The 17,841-nt window shown below is 38.2% G+C and overlaps 1 protein-coding gene across 1 annotated transcript in view; it reads right to left on the reverse strand.

The window, feature by feature from the left end:
* PHIP (pleckstrin homology domain interacting protein) overlaps positions 1 to 17,639 on the reverse strand; it is a 101,311-nt gene extending 83,672 nt beyond the window's left edge. Inside the window, exons 1-6 of the mRNA XM_062489830.1 lie at positions 17,543 to 17,639; positions 17,374 to 17,432; positions 17,152 to 17,181; positions 16,934 to 16,993; positions 6,836 to 6,986; positions 6,624 to 6,722 (exon numbers count right to left, since the gene is read on the reverse strand). Of these exons, the coding sequence (XP_062345814.1) occupies positions 6,624 to 6,722; positions 6,836 to 6,986; positions 16,934 to 16,993; positions 17,152 to 17,181; positions 17,374 to 17,432; positions 17,543 to 17,588 (445 nt within the window). The 5' untranslated portion in view covers positions 17,589 to 17,639. The remainder of the gene's footprint in view (positions 1 to 6,623; positions 6,723 to 6,835; positions 6,987 to 16,933; positions 16,994 to 17,151; positions 17,182 to 17,373; positions 17,433 to 17,542) is intronic.
* Between the last annotated feature and the right edge of the window lie 202 nt (positions 17,640 to 17,841).

The raw sequence follows: 17,841 nt of genomic DNA on the forward strand, positions 1-17,841 counted from the left end.
CTGTTTTCTTAGGTTTAAACTGAAGTTCTATTTTAGTTTCGGTTCCTGACCTCTGTCATGTCAGGATATACCAATGAGAAGAGTCTGACTCCATCTTCATCACATGCTCCAATTCAAGTATTTATAACCATTGATACTACCACCACCATCCTGCCCATGCCATGCTTTCTCTTCTCAAGGCTAAACAAGCCCAGGGCTCTCAGCTCCTCCTTGTATAACAGATACCTCAATTTCTTCATCGCCTTTCTGGTCCTTTAAGAGACCAGTTAACAGCTATAGACTGTCCATGTATGTCTTTTCCTGAGGAGCTGGATCCAGCACTCCAGGTGTGATCTTATTTACACTGAGTAGAGGGGAAACACCCTCAACCTAATGACAATGCACTGCCTTCAGTAATCCAGGATACTGCTTCGGTTTTGTGTGCAAGGGCACATTGTGTCTGACACATTCAGCACTAGGACAGCCAGGTAGTTTCCTCCAAAGCTGCATTCCAGCGAGTCAACCCGCAGTATCCACTGGTACATGAGGTTATTCCTCCCCAGGGGCCTTTGCTCTTTCTCTTTGAGAAATTTCACTAGATTCCCGTTGACCCATTTCTCCACCCTGACAAAGTCCTCCTCAATCGTTCACTACTCCTAGATTTCAGTTGCTTGCCAAACCTTTTGTTTCATTATCTAAGTTATTAATTGAGATGTTGAACAATACTGGCTCTTACACCAGCCTCTGGAGTACACTGTTAGTGACTGGCTCTTGTGACAGCTACTGGATTCCACTCTGCTGATCACAGCCCTTTGACCCCAGCAGTTCTGTTACATCTTTTCAGTTTGTCATTGAGAATGTTATGGGAGTCTGTTTAGAGAGCCATGCTGAACTCAGGATAAATAATATCCACTACTGTCCCCAAATCTCCAAGCCCCTCAACTCCTTTAAAAGGCTATTGGGCTAGTCAAGCACAATTTCTCGTTCACAGATCAGTACCAACAACTCTTAACCATGTAACTGTCTTTTCCTACATTGACCACCAAAAATATTTGCTTCATCATTTGCCCAGGGACTGAGATGGAGGACCCACCTTTAGTTCTATAAAGTCTCCTTCTCATCCTGCTTCAGGTCCCCTGATTCATTTAGCAGCAGGACTACCATTCCTCCTCCTGCTGAGAGACCTGTAAAAATTCTTCATGTGTTGCTCCATATTCCTCACCAGATTTACTGCTAGAACTCCAACTCCCATTACTGCAGAATTACAGAATGATCAAAGTTGGAAAGGACCTCTAAAAATCACCTAGTCTAACCCTCCTTTGAAAGAAAGGCCAAATACTGCTCAGAAGCTTTAATCTTTAGAGTTTAAAAAAAAATGGGGTAGAGAAAAAGCATGCTACTCTTGACCTAAAGCCTCTAAATGTAAGAGTTTAAGTTCCTTTTTTTTCGTAAGGCCCACTCAGGAACCAAAAATGCGACTTTCTTTTTTAAAATACTGCCTCTGCTGTCACAATTGACTGCTGCCAACAACCTTAATCTCCAAACCACATATCTCAAAGAGTCAAAAACACCTTATTTGTTTGGTTTCCTGTGGAACAACATAAAAATCAAACAAAGCCGATAGAAGTGGTGGGAGTTTTCAGTGGAACTTACAAAAGAGTATAGATTTTCTCCCACTCAAAAGGCATACACAGGCACCAAATGAATGCCTTCAAAGTTTCAGAACTTCTCCAACTCATTCCACACCCAAAATAGAACAAGCAGCTCAAAAAAAACCAGAAATCTGTTAAAGGGAGATAAATTTGGGGGTCTGAAAGATATGGCAGTACTAGCCCTCTCTTTTTTCACTTGGCTTTCTTTCTACTTTCTAATTTTACCAAAGCAATCAATTCTATCTCCTTATTTACACAGTCTTATCCTTGAATAAGGATAAGCCTTAAAGATGGGGGATAGTAATCTGCCTTATCCATTAGTCAGTGATAAATCAAATTTAATGTTTTACCAGGTACAAATTACATTTTCAAAATTCATACACAATCTTTCATTTTCTTCCTTTCTGGAGATGCATTTAACTAACAGAAGTTCTGTTCTGAAAACCAGAATCCAACTTCATTCCCCTTCCAGTCACACAAAAATAGAACCAGATTCAGAAGAGTCCTGGAATGATACCCAAAGGATATAATTCACTTACAACTCTTACCCTTATTGAATCAAGTTTCATTAACTTAAGAGGCTAGACAGGCCTCTAATGAATAACACAGAATTCAGATCTGTTAAAAATAACAGTAGAGACTGCTAGACAACTCCTTTCACTCTCCAAGCTAGTAAGACTGATGTATCAAGTATTCAGTTTGGGGCTTTTGAGGGCTTTTTCTTCCCCCTTCTTCAAAGATGTCCAAGACCAAGGAGAAAAAAAATAGAATAAAAAATAAAAAACACCAAAAAAACCCCCCAGCTTGAACTGACTTCTAACTTCCTAACTTCCTACCATTTCTCTGTTCAGGTTCTGAGCTCTACACAGTATTCTAAGTCTCTTGACCTAGAGACAACTGTCAACCAAGTAAAATTATTAAGCTAGCTACGTTATCAAGCCAGAACTTGTCTCTGGTCATATCATGAAGGTTAAAGAAAATCAACTCCCAACTGGAGTACTTCTGAAAATACAAAATTCTATATACACCTCAAACTTCACATCCAATATTCATTTGCTCAATAAAAGCAACTGCCAATCCTTCCTAATTCAGAGTGGTAAGAGGTGAGATATTTCAAGAGGCAAAAAGCAAAACCAAATGAAAGCTACACAATCTCAAACATTTCCAAACTTCCCTGACTTCAGTAATACTGTTTGCTTTCACTATATAGTTCCATTGGTACTTTACTCAAAGTTCCACAACTTCTACAGGTCATTTATTCTTGCACACTAATAAGTAATTTACTTTAGTGTAATTCTCTCCAGACCTGACTAAACATATATAACAAGCTGTTACTTTTACACAGATCTTTTAATATAAATGCCGTCTTCCCCTTTATTTTCTTCCTATAGTTAACAGAATAATTGAGGTGCACAAAGTACTCGTAAGTTTTTAGGCCTAAAGTATTTACTGTATTTCTAAAAATTTCAGAAAAATTTCAGAACCTGGCATCCTCTTTACAGCCAAAAGACCAGTACTACTTAATAAACTTACTGAAAAAAGTGTAAATGAAAAAAGTGTAAAATGCCTCAGAACTTTTCTTGAAGTTGATTACTCTGCAAAACTGTGAAATACTGGTTTTGAAAGGCAAATATTTTTGCTGGTCAGGAAAAAAAAATCTTTGTCTGGGGCAAACAGCCAGTCTCATTCAGGTCCTCACACTCAAGTGGTCAGCTTTCCCAAGAGTTTTGATCTCAGTCCTGTCAAAGGTTTGTGCTTAGGTTCGTTCCTTTTTCAGCAGCTCCCAAAAATTACTTAAAAAGAGCTCTTTTCCTCTTTCTGCATCCACAAAAATGAGACCTTTAACAAAACAAATTAGCATATGACCTAGTTGCTCTAGTTCTTAATTAAGGACTTCAGCAAAATTTTTATAAGATATTGCACAAGTGAGAGCAACTTGACAAAGACTACTCCATATTCAAGTTTCACTTCTCTTCATCATGTTCCACAGATACTCTGTAGTTTCCAGGGGAAAAACATATTTGTACAGATCTATTTTAATTGGTACAAACCAGCTACCTACATACATGGCACAACATACACAAACATTATTCTAAATAATACTCTATCAGCATCATACCTGCATTGATTCGTCAGGCTAGGAAATAAATCAACAACTTTGTACATTCACTGAAATATAAGTTAAGTTTCCCTGCACAACACAGAAGAATTTCAGAGTCTTTTTTTCTGTTCCTCAAACATTAGTAGGTTATCTACCTGAAATATATACAGCCTGAAGAATAGGTTCTAACTTTTTTTTTTTTTTTTCATAAAATGTAGTCTTCCCAGGGAAAAACTGGAAGTTATTTAAGGAAACAGAAAAAAAAAATCTAATTCAATTTAGAAAACAGAAGTGTTATTCAAGTTCCTTATTTCATTGAGAGATCAGAGTAGATAGAAAAAGATAAATCTAAAGTAAATGCTTTAGAGTACAGCTCTGAACCAAATATTCCAAAAACCCAAATACACTTTGCAGTTGAAAACATTCAGTTACCAGCACTTATAGGAATGTTTGGAAAAGGAAATTACTGGTCATGAAAAGTGGTATTTGAAATAACTGTAATTTTGCAAACATTCAGTGCTCTGCAAAAGGTTTAATAAAAATAACATTTATTTAGAAAACCTGACTTGATCTTCTACAAAGAGTCTGAAAGTTATTTTTCTTAACATTTCATTTCACTGCCACAGCAGCTCTACAGCTTTCTTTGAACTCCAGCTACCATGGATCTCATACACTGATCTTTTTCCCATAAAAAAGTATACACCAGCTACCATACACTGTAAGATACAGTACAACATAAAACAGTCCTCAACCATTAACAAGAAAAGCTAAGCAACCTCTAAAGAAATCTTAGCTATTAAAAAGCTCAGACCTACAGTCACCTTGCAAAAACAGCCCAAGATTTTCCAAGATCATCATCAAGGTATTGCACAACCACTCAAGGAATTTTCTAACCAGCAACAACCATTTTCTCCTACACACCTAGAGCACAACACAGAAAACGCCTTCTAAGTGAATACAAAACTAGTGGCTCTAAACAAAACCACACTGAATAATGCAGGTGCTACATTAGGGTTTTAGTGAACCACTTCTGATCAATACATGTACCAGCTGAGGAGTTCTTAAAGCTCAGCTCAAAACAGCAAGCAAAACCATGTTCTCATCCTACAGTCCAAGCATCTACAGAAACACCAAGGAAAGTATCTAACTTCTGCTTTAAAATGGAAATGCTACTAGGACACCAAATACTCTGCCATCTACCAAGTCAAAACTGGCTGTGCTGAAGCTGAGAGTTTAGCTCTCAGCATGGTTCAGCTTCAGCTGTTGGGAGAGAACTATAATTCTCTCGATTAAGTGTAACAGTGTGTATATTGAGATTTGATTTTGAGTTCCTTCAAAAAATATAAATGGCCCAAATTAACCTCTCTCAGTTTTATATTCTATATAAGTTATGTGTTTCTATTTAAATTCATCAAAAACCTAGAGGCTACCAAAACCTCCAAAAGGAGTTCAGAGATTGAAAAATTGCCATGGCAAGTTACCACATTAAAAAAAGTCTCTGTTCCTAACAGCATCTGCCTACATATTTATAACCCTAATACTATATACAGTGTATGTATATACATTTTTTCATATACATTGTTTCATATTAGTTTCCCAACATACCTGCAGTTTTGTTTTTTTTTTCTTTTTTGTCATGACAGAAACACTTGTCTTGTCTTTGCAGCAGCACCTGATCTAGTGCCAATCAATTGGGTATTCTTTACCCACTCCCATTCAACACTGCAAATTTATCTGCAACTACCATTTTGGTAAAAAAGCCCACTCCTTTTCTGGTGTAATCCACACAGACAATTTGGTTTTAACCATTCCCCTTTCAGTGGGCATCAATAGAGAAATATGAAAAGATACCAGTGATTCTGTTCATTTTTCTATACACCAAAAAAAATAAAAAAAGAAAAACACAAAGAAGAGAAAAAAAGAAAAAGAAAAAAAAAGAAAAAGAAAAAAGAAAAAGAAAAAAAGAAAAAGAAAAAGAAAAAAAAGAAAAAGAAAAAGAAAAAGAAAAAGAAAAAGAAAAAGAAAAAGAAAAAGAAAAAGAAAAAGAAAAAGAAAAAGAAAAAGAAAAAGAAAAAGAAAAAGAAAAAGAAAAAGAAAAAGAAAAAGAAAAAGAAAAAGAAAAAGAAAAAGAGAAAAAAAAGAAAAAGAAAAAAAAAGAAAAAAAAGAAAAAGAAAAAGAAAAAGAAAAAAAAAGAAAAAAAAGAAAGAAAAAAAAAGAAAAAGAAAAAAGGTGCTCCCTAAAGCATCTTCTAAAATATTACATCTTGATCCTTATGGCAACTCAACACATGCGTATCTTTGTTCTTAAAACATGAAAGCTAACAAACATTTCAGTGACCATGGATGAGCTTAAAAATAAAAACTGGAATACCTCTGACCTCCAGCTGTCCGTTTTTCAACAGTACAGACAGCACGTGCATCCTTCATGATACAGCACAGCAGAGCAAGCTAAAGGACAGCTACAAAATTAGTGAATGGACCAGAGAGCAAAAAGAATAACTTCTACAAGACTCAATTTTTTTCCAAAGGAAACTATTACCAATCTACACGACTAACTCTTCCTAACAATGGGTGTAAGCCTTGCTGCCCTATAATACTAATTATTTATCTACTGGCAGCCTTATTACATCTTTAAGAAAGAGTTCTGTTTGTATGTATTCATTGTGTAAATATATTTTATTCAATTTTTTACTTCAAAGACAAAATTAGCTTCAGAGAAATTTTTACAATAAATACAGAAACACAGCATCGTAATAACACTAAAGGTAAGGTATGCGACACTAACAAGGATAAACACAAACAGAACTACTATTTATCTCTCACCATCATAATAATCAATCACCCTGATAGTTACATGTTACAATGGCAGTGCCAGAATAAAATTGACTTACCTATACTAGGTGGACTGCCATAATTTACAGGGGACTCTGGAGGCCTTCCACAATGAAGTGCAGCAAGAGCAGATCCCTTCCATACAACATGTTTGCAACCTGTTTGTTAAAAATCACACCAAATAATGAAGTCAAATGAGCTTTTTCATGCAAAATCACAGGAAAGGTATGAAATACCAAGAACTCTCAAAATTCACATGAAATTGTCATACTTTTGTTTGTACGAAGCAAAGACTGTCTGCCAGCCCCTAATAATGTCTGCACTCCAGGGACACTTTGTGGAATTTCTTGCTCTAGAAGCGGTCCAAGTCGATGGCATATTTGAAGCAAGTGATCAGGTGCCAAGTGTCTGTAGTATTTCACCTATTATACCAAAGAGCAAAGAAAACATTTTGAGAGAGAATACAATATTTTTGATGCATTACTGGTTTAATCTTTTCCCCCCAGACTGTTACACAAATTCGTAAGAAAATTATAGGATATTAAAGGATAAAAACAAATAATGACCTTTAAGTACAACAATTCATTCCAGCTGGTCCTAATTAATTCTCCTATTCAGCATATGCCACTTTGTACAGAGAACTGTTGGTATTTACTACTTTCTGACTTCAAGGCACACTTGGTCATACACTAAAATAAGAACCCTTATAATCACAGGAAAAAAAAGTAAAGTATATATTCAATATTACATTTACGTATTGAGTGGTCTGGTCAATTTAAGTTACTGTAACATAAAGATGAGACAAAGACTGTAATGACAGCAGCATTTACTTCTTTCAAGAATTACAAATACCAAATAAATAACATAGCTTTGCACATGAAAACGCAAACCATTCTGCTTCAATTTACCTAAGTTAAAACATCTTGAAACTTCACAAATGGCTTGATTTATTTTACACCTAAAGCTTTTAAACAAAAATGTTGGCTTAAGTAATTCAACTTTTAAATTGGTATATATCTTCCCTATTGCATCTATAAACAAAGTTTTTGTAAAGGTCATAATTACACAGTACCAAACCAAGCTCCTATTACCAGCAACATAATTTCTCACCACTTAATGAAATACCTTTAATGACTGCCAGATAAAAACAGTTTACTCTTTTGAACTACTACAATTCTAGATCAGAAAACTGTCTTAAATAACAAGCAGAGAAAAAGTTTTTGAAACATATGTAACAGTAAAAATCCTACTAACATAAGGCTTTTGGTTAAGAAATAGCATTTTTAAAATGGATTAGCTATTGTTAATTCAGACTACAATAAAAAAAATTAAAATAATAAATTAAGAGGGAGGATAGACTCAGTTTTTTCTAATTCTTGTATAGAATTTGGCATGTAGTTACTTTGTCCTTCATACAGCCTGAAATACATCTTCACAGTTTTACTTCACAGAAGAGAAATAAACCCCAGCAAAATACTGAAGAAAAAGCTTGTGATATTTTGTTATTCTGTACCTAGAGATCTTGACTAACACTTAGAATGATGCTTCTGTATTACACTCAATTAACAGAATATACCTCATTCTTCATCAATTGTGCTCCTATCTTGCTGACACACCATAATAGTTTCATGTACTCCAGCAGTTTGTTAACATAAAGAGTGCTGATACCTCAAACAGGTTCTGGAAAAACCTTGCTTATACCAGTAATTCCCACCACCACCACAATCTCCTAGTGAAGGAGGGAAAGCTTTCTCTCGGCTATCTTGGTCTAACCCTGGCCAGCTGCTCAGTCTTCTGCAGCTACTTGCTCATTCTCACTGCAGTGGAACAGTGGAGAAAATCAGATGGGTAGAAGAGAAGAAACTTGTGGGTTGATATAAAAACAATTTAATAAGTAAAGCAAATCTGCACAGCAAGCAAGGCAAAATAAGAATTCATTTACTACTTCCCATCAACAAGCAAATGTTTAGCTGCTTCCTGGAAAGAGGGGTTTTCCTTCTGTGGATTATATTACACTTGTAGAAAACCTTGCAAGCTATCTGAATTTGGCTGCCTAAAAGTTAAATAACTTGCAAAATTCACACAAGTGAAAAGTTTTATTTAAAAAATATTAAAAATTGTATTTCACTTAAAATTGCAGCTTGTTATAAAGATCAGTTAATTTTAAATTGCTAAATTCAATGTCATCAGAAGACACAGAAGAGTGGCAAAAAAAATTCAGAATTATGGTAAGAAAAATTCATCAGAACAGCAAATCAACATGCTTTTTTCTCCATAAAGGAGGAATCACAGTCAAAATACATGCATGAGAGGTCTAAAAATATCTAAATAGCCGTAAGAAGTTATGAAGCTTTATACACTTCTTGCCATCAACACTTCCTTAGCTTTTTTTCTCCTCTGCTCCTCTCAAAAGGAACCAAAATCTTAACAAACACTGCTCTTCACTTAACTTAATCTGAAACCAGAATTTACTTCTGCAGAATCTGAATTTATCTCTCAAAGATTAATAGCTACTGGGTTTTTTGTTGGAGTAACACAACTAAACACACAATACAGCTGTCATTTTATCCTGTGCAAGACCCTACAGCTTTACACATCCTAAGAAATGCACAAAATCTAAAGCAAATGAAGTAAATAATGTTTGACACATTCCAACACTACAGCAACCAGACATCTTGAGTCATATTTCTCATGATTTGTCATCAGCCATGTACTCACTTTTTATCTTAGCAGAAACTAGGTAGGCTCAATTCCTCTCCCAGTTTTTAAAGCAAATGTTTTGATAAGCGTTTTCTGTTTTGTTCTTTTCACCTGCATTAAAGATCTCAACATATACCTTACACCCACACTACAGTCTATTCTCATGTAAGTCCATTTGTGTGAAAAGAGCTATTTACGCCACATTATGCAGTGGCTGTGTGATGCTTCTTTGCAGTATTTATCTCAGCAATCATAGTTCACTACTAAGCAGCATTTGAAGCAGCTCATTAACAAACTGATTCAACAATACTTAGCGAGCTGTATGCTTTGCCAAAACAGAAGTGGCATTGCCCATTTAAGCACGTCAGTTCCAGGAAGTTTATAAAGCTATTTCATGAACCATGCACAGTCAACTTTTGGCTCTCATTTTCCTCCACAAAGCTACAGTACACACAAGAAATTTAAATACAAAGGTAGGTTTCATTTATCTGTAATATCAGATAGGAAAACTTATTTAATTAAAAAGTTTTTATTTGGACTGATTTTTTTTCCTCTTTCAGCCATCAAATAAAAAGTGGAACTTTGATAACTTATTAAAAACAGGCCATTAATTTTCTCCAGGTGACATAATCTCTTCACCATGAAAAAAGTAAAATTCTCTATCTACTCCAACTGCCCAACCACTTCAGGACTGACCAAAAGTTAAAGTACAGTGTTAGGGGCACTGTCCACTGTCCACTGGCTTGAGGCTTTGACTGTCTCTCTAGGAAGTCTATTCCAGTACTAATTTGTATGTGTGACTATTATAGCAGGAGTCACAAATTTAAAAACTGTGTAGCAGAAATTCACCCAATTCCTCCCTTTAGAAAAATGAAAAATAAGAATTGCATAAAATATAACCACAACTTGGAAGCAACAAATCAAGACAGGACAAGGTAAGTTTATTTAATGCATTAAACTAAAATTATTCTGGCTGTTCCATGGTGCAGCCTACCAGGAAACAATTCTTGCACTGACAAACTGCAAGAAGAACCTAGAATCAACAAAAATACACCTACAACCCAAAAAAATCCACATCCAGAGTACATTACAGTCAGATTTTTGAGACCTAACAAAATAAAGAAATTTTTGTTTTAATGATAACTTTAGAAACTTTATCAGAAACACAAAAGCTCAAGACAACTCAGAATGAAATTTTAAATTAATAGGATGAGAGAATAGAATGAAATCTGGTTTGATATTAATTTCTGATTCCAAGAGCAGAAATGAAAGCAAAAGGAAAATAATAGCAGATGTATATGCATTTAAAATTCATACAGCTCTAAATGAAAGTGAAAACTGGACTCCACAAACAGGAATTTTAAAATTATATGCCAAAAGTGTGATGTCAAACAGCATAAAAAGCACAGGATTTTTTCTCTGCCAGTCCCCACTAGCTGAAATTCTATCTGTTTTTCCTCCTCAACCTATTAGACTCTTCAATATCTTTCCTGTTCTTCTAAAAGAAATGCATAGATGATGTGCTTTTAAGGTAAATAATAAACTCTCTTTTTGTTCTCACAGTCTTCTCACCTAAGTTAACACTTTTTAACTATTACCATAATATAAATTAGAACTCTGTTAGCAAGTCAAAATTTTCAAATCTTAAGCATAAACATTATTTTTCCAAAAATCAGAAGCAGCATTACCCTCAAACCTCTCCCTTTACTGACTAACCACAACTTCACCTATTCCAAACAAGCAGCGTGGGAATACACAAAACGCAGCTACACAGCTATCTGACTAACATATAAATCTTTATTGCCTTTGAAATAGACTTAAGTGCTTATATTTTCCATCTGCATGACTCTGCAGCATAATTCAGCATCACAATAAATGAAACAAAAGAATCGGGATTTGACCTAGACTCTTTAGTTAAATTTTCAATACATAATGCACTTATACACCACCAGTGTTTTAGACAGCAAGTAAATATATGACCTTATTCTAGTGTTCCAAATATTCCACACACGGAAACATTCAAAAATTGTTAGTTCCCCCACCCTGCTAACAGTCAACATGCTTAACCACCAGGTTGGTTGTAAATATGTTTCCGAAATACACATTTCCACACAAGGACATTTAACAACAAAACCAACACCAGCTACCTATATTCCAAAACGTGAGAGCTCAGTCTTAACAACACCAGCAGCTATCCCACTTTAACTATCCTGCTATGCAACATATTACCCAAAACAAGAACCAAACTGAATTATATTAATTGTTGCATTGTATCAGATCATCAGTCTAAGAGATTACCACATACCACCAACCACTGCCTTATTAGTTTAAAATTAGGAATTGCAATGATATGCAAGTAGTTTTTTCTGAGAAATTCTCATTCCCTTTTTTCTTTCTTTTGGGGGGAGGTGGAGTATTGTCTGGGAAGACAGGGCAAGGACAACCAACAACAGTGAGAATAACCATTTTCCCAAAAACATATTTATTTCTTGTATACTTTCCAATTCTGTTTGAGCTAAAACTATTTAACAACTATTTCTAATCAGAATGCCTATTATTTTACTGTGAGATTACTCCTTCTCTAATTAAATACATCTGTATTAAACCAGCCATCCCAAGAACATATTATTTTTTCAATTAAATAGGTGTTAAATGCTTTTAATAGGTGTGAGGCCAGAGCAGATAAATTCAAGCCTTAGTATAAACAGTGTGTGTTGCGAGCTTGCCACATGAGAAGGTGTGAGCAGAGGCAGCATTTTTTGCCTTATGGACTAAGATGTTCAGCTGTGCCTGTTAATATTAAATTAGCTGTAGCTGATTGCCATTCCTAAACTTGCTCATCATGTTTTGTGGGCTTTCAGTTTTTTAAACAAAAGTTACACTTCAGAAACTTCATATCCCTCTTCATCCCATCTCTCAACAGTGTTTTTTAGTCTCAGTTTGAAAGAGCTAGCACAGAACAGTTTGCTTGGACAATCTTCTTGATTATCAGAGGAACAAACAAATGTGCGGTGCTACCCAGAACAAACAAGTGTTTCTCCATATCAAAATATAATAGTTTGAACAGAGAGGTTTTAACATCACCTACGTTCTCAGCTGTGGGAATAGTCTGTAGAGCAGAAGCACTTGTCTTTTAGAACTCGGAGGAGATAATGTAAATTGATATATGTCTAACAGAAGCAAATGTGAATGAGACCAAAAATCTGGCTAAGGATTACAATCAGAATACTTAGGTTTTTCTTAGCCACAGTGCTAAGTCTTTCAGATAGCCTTCTAAAATGTTGTACAGACTGTTCCCAAAATACTGTTAATAAAAACTAGGTGATAATCCAGCTCACTGATTCAAGTTTTAATTTTGCTCCCTATTCCTTTGACTATCTTTATGGAACAAGCAACCCTAAAGAAACAAACCACTTTTTACCTGGTTACTTATTAAGAAACAGAATTTCTAAACAGTAACCACAAGTCCACCTAGAAGACTTAAATACTACACGAAAAAAGAAACACAGTACCAATGTACTTAGTGTCCACTCCCACCGACATTCTTTGTAACTTCATGTAGGTTCCCACCACAAAAAATGAACAGCGGAATGGCCAGAAAAAAATGTTTTGCAATTTTCACTTGAAATCACATCTAATAATTGTGGGCTGGAGAAGAGAAAGGCACAAATGTCAGAAAAAAAACATCAACAGATCCTGAGACCAAGACATAACTGCCTATTAAAACATATTGGGCAATCCTACTTAGTGCGATGTCCCAGCCTTCTCCCTCCTCAACCACCACCACTGCGAATTCTAATTCAATAGGGAAAATGACAATTACATTAATATTCTGGATAATAAAATTTATGCAATAGTTGTGATCATCTACACTATGATGTTTATACCATAGAAAACAAAAAAAAAAAAAAAAACCAAACAAACATAAAAACTTCACAGCATTCCCTATGATAGCTCTAATCGCCGAAGTGAATCTCAACAGTTGGTTTCATTCAGCTCAAGTCTACTTGGCTCCCAAAAGAAGCTACTGCAACACATTCTCCAACTCCTCTATACCCACTCCTATCATCTCCCCCATGGTAGTGGTGAGGGCCATGGTGTAGCACAACAAAGGAGTTGGCCATCTTAAAATTACTGTTCATTTTTCAGAAAGTTCAGCTTCCTCACCCAACTAACCACACATTTGGATGAGCACTCCTGCCTACACAAAGGATGCAGCAGAAATGCACAGCTTTCATCCACAGCATATAATTAGAGCAGCTACACCCATAGGGAAACTGCAACACGAAAAAAACAATTGCCCTGGAGTCAAATGATGCACCAAAGCTTGCTCCTGTAACAAAGGCCCTAACAAAGCTGTTGAAAAGCTTAAAAATGCAACAGAACACTTAAACATCTTATCCACAATGCATAAACTCACAAGGCTGCTTTGCTCTGCTATTAAATGATCTGTTAACTCCTACAATTCCTTCGTTTCTGTCCCCCATAGTGAGAAATCCTCAATCTTTCAAAAAGAGAGCAAAGTAAGCTATCTTACAATTTGCAAGTTTTCACAACAGAAGCAAGACAACACAGAACATCCTGAGATCTGAGGCATCCTTGATAGACCTATCTCGAAAGTGACCTACCAGGGACTCAATTCTTACAAGGTCTTAGGTTATAGCACAAATAGAAATCTTAATACTGGCAAATATTAGAATGAGACCATCACTCTAAAATAAGAGCCTACACTATCAAATCCATATTCAAGTGATATATACCACACATGCTGACTCTAGAAAAATATAATATAGAAATACTGAAATTGAAGAAAAATCACTTAAAAGTGCAATATAAGTAAAATAGCATTTCTAAACTGACATATTTGCCTATAGCATTTACAAGCATGCATACCATGCTTGTTCAAGAAAATGAAACATTAGCTTACTTAAGAAAATGAAACATTCACTTTCACTGGCCAAACAGAAAAATGAAAATAACTTGCATGATGAAAATTGCACCACATTTAACATTATTTGCACAAATTAAGTAACAGAAATGAAACATTTAGGGCTGTGAATTTCAGTCCAATAAAAAAGTTAACTCTACTAAAAGTATTTAAGTAAATGCTTTTAAATGAAGACACAATCAGAAATGTCACCATCTCTTGAAATATATACATAGATATATTAAAGGAAGTAATTATTAAAAATATAGGTAATAAAAGGCATGATTTTGTAAGGAACAAAAGAGAAGCTCGGGATTAAATTCCATCCCCATTACACAGAGCACTTACTCCCTCCCAAAATAAGTCAGATATGTAACACTATATTAATGGAACTTTTATTTTTTAGCCTTTTATCCCTTCAGACCTTTCCACAAAGTTTAGTGAAAGCTTAGGGCATTAATGGCTAAGAAATGGTATCAAAACATGGCAAAACATGCCATCTTGAGAAGGAAGAGTCAGCATTTCAAAGCTGGAGTAATAAAAAAAAAAAAATAAAGATCGAGCTGACATTGTTTCTGTCTCAAAAGCCAAGGATCCTTTGGTTTCAGACAAATAAGTTTTTGTTTAATCAAACAGGACACAGTGAAAAACTCTTCTTTTGTACAAAATGTAATTGTCACGGTGAAATACACTTCCGTGCCAGCTTTCACACGTCTAAAATGTCAAGCAATACAAAGTTCATGCAGCTTTGACAACTGTGGCTAGAACAGATACAGGATGGAAAGAAGCATCAAGAACAAAGTTACCAATAACACAGACACACACACACACCCCTACAAACACACCCCCAATATCTAAGTCGGGACAAAGTGGGAAAGCACTTAAAATGTTTATTAGGAAGTCTAAGGAAACTTTGCAATGAACCAAAGACTAGGAAAAGAGAAAGGACCTAGTAAGCATCACCTCTCCAAATCTAAGTATCCAGCATCTAGTCCAAATTTTGAGGAAGTACATCTTATGTCATTACATACCTATGCTGACTAAACTGGTATTTGCCTGCATTCCACAAACAAAAGAAGTTTATTGGAAAGGGTCTGAATGAACTTACTTCTCAACAACTCTTCTTACTTCAACCTTTAAAATGTCTCTTTCCTCACTTTCTCCTTCTTCACATCCTTTTATATTCTGAGTATATAGAAGAAACTCAAATCCATGCTGCACTAAGACTATACCTCCAAGTCGTTATAATTTATAAGATAAAAGAGAAAGGCTAGTGATAAGCTTTACCAAGCAACGCCTACCATTGTTTGAAATAGGTAAAACAGCCTCACAGCCCTACAAATAAGTAAGTTAATAAGAATATCATAAAATATCAAGCACTTTGAAATTCCCAGCTGAGTTTCTTCATATTTGATTTCAAGAAAGTTCAAGAGTACTGATATGCATTCTTATGTTTTCCACAAGTTAACTGCTATCAATTCTTCTGCACCATATGCATGAAAATTCCTGCACCAATGCAACTCTTGCTACAGGAAAAAAAGCCAATGCTGTAAGTAAACCTTACCATAACTACAACACCTATGCTCCGTACAGTAACATTTGTTACAGAATTTTAAAAAATGTATATGGCAACAGTCTTTATTGGAGGCATTAACAGATGGAAACTCTATCCTTTTCTGTAAGTTCAAAAGTTCTCAACATATTTATTTCAGAAGTACTGAAGTTGAGAGCTACTACTATAAGCAACCAGCAAGGAAAACCTCTCTTCGATGAGCATCACAAACAGGGCTCAGTCTTTCTCTTAAATCGTTTCCAGAAATCCAGTGACTAAATTATACAATAGCGTACCCGAAATGAAAACGGTACTAGCAACAAGTTGCTGACAGATACAATTCAAACACCTTAATCGCTGTTTTCCTAACTCCTGAAGTTCACAACACGTTAGGGACAAAAATATGCAGGCCCCTCTCTGCCAGCCAGAGCTACATGGCTGGGAGTAACACTTTGTTTTATCGCTGATCTAACCTGAGATGAAAAGCACACGCCAGGAAATTTTAAGAACAAACCGAAAACCCACCTAAGTGAAATTTGTGATGTGACCCCGGCAAGCCGTGTCACTCCCACGCACCAGACACGCGGCATGTAAAAACTCCAAGCCACACCACGCACCTCACCGGCGGGCCCCGCCCGGGGGCAGCCGGAGGGGCGCTCGGCCCGGCGCGGAGCAGCCGCGGGTCCCGGCCGGGCCGCGGCCATTGTGCGCGCGCGCGCGAGAGAGAGAGAGGGCGGCGCACAGCGCCCCCTGGCGGCCGCGCGCGACCCGGCACCCGCCGCCGCTCGCCCCGCCCCGCCCGGCGCCGCGCCGCGCGCGCGGCTGTGGCGCCCGCCAGCACCGCGTCCGTGACGTCGCGGAGCGAGCGCGGCCGGGCCCGGCGCGCGCGTTGTTATTGACCCCGCTCGGGCGGGCGCCGGACGGACCCCGGCCCGAGCCCGCCCCGGGACACTGAGAGAGGGGTGCAGGGAGGGACAGAGGCTGTCATAAAATTTAAAATCAATTTTAAAAAATTCCAAAGTTTTGTTGTTTTTTTTTTTTTCTTAAGTTGCCTTTTTTTTTTTTTTTTTTTTTTTTTTTGCGGGAAATTCAATTTTTTTACCGGGCTACTCAGGGAGAGTGAGGGAGGGGGAAAAACAACTTTGCCCGCCGCAGCGCTCTCTCCCGTTAGCAGCGCCTGCTCCTCTTACCAGGTTCTCGTAGCTCCGGGGATGCTCCTTGCCCGTCCAGTCCGTGCGCTTGGGCAGCAGCTGAGGGAGAGAAGAGAGGACGCCCCGTGAGCGGCTCCCCCCTCCCCCGAGGAGCCCCCCGGCAGCGCCCGGGATGGGGCGGGGGAAGCGGGAGAGCGAGGGAAGGGGGAGGGAGGCCGCAGGCGGGGCGAGTGCCGGGTGCACGGCGCCGCTCTTACCTCTTTCTCCGCCACTTCTCGGATCAGGACCTGCAGCAACAATAAAAGCGGGGCGTGAGAAAAGATTTCAAAAAGAGAGAAAATGGGAGAAGGAGGACGAGGCGGCCAGCGCGCCGCCCGATCAGCCGCCCTGCCCGGCCGCCCCCTCCCCGCCAGGCCCGGCGGCGCAATCCATCCATCCATCCATCCCTTCATCCATCCATCCATCCCTCCATCCCCTACCTGAGCCGCTTGCTGGCATGGTCCGTCCTCCAAAAAGCGAGCGATGAGGAAGTAGAGCTCTGCGGGGAGAGGAAAGGCCGTCAGGGCTGGAGCTCGCCCCTTTCCCGCGGGCTTCCCTTTCTTTCCCCCTGCCCGCCGCCCCTCTCCGGCTCCCCCGGCCACCACTCACCCGCTCGCAGCTCCGCCGTGTGCCGGCTGCCGCCGTCCCCGGACATGGCGAGACGAAAACCGGGGAGGGGGGGAAAGGGGGAGAAGGGGGGTTGCACGGGCCGCGCTCCCGCGGCAGCGTCGGGTCCCAGCGAAAGGCGCCCGCCCGGTTGCTGTCACTGTTCGTTCACCGGGGAGAGTCTCGGCTCCACCATTCAACCCACGGGCAGCAGCAGCAGCAGGAGGAGGAGGAGGAGGAAACAACAACTCGCAGCCGCCCGCCGCCAACGCCGCCGCCGCCGCCGCTAGCCAGCGCGAGCG

Source organism: Cinclus cinclus, chromosome 3 (genome assembly GCF_963662255.1).
Source record: "Cinclus cinclus chromosome 3, bCinCin1.1, whole genome shotgun sequence".
Classification (NCBI taxonomy): domain Eukaryota; kingdom Metazoa; phylum Chordata; class Aves; order Passeriformes; family Cinclidae; genus Cinclus; species Cinclus cinclus.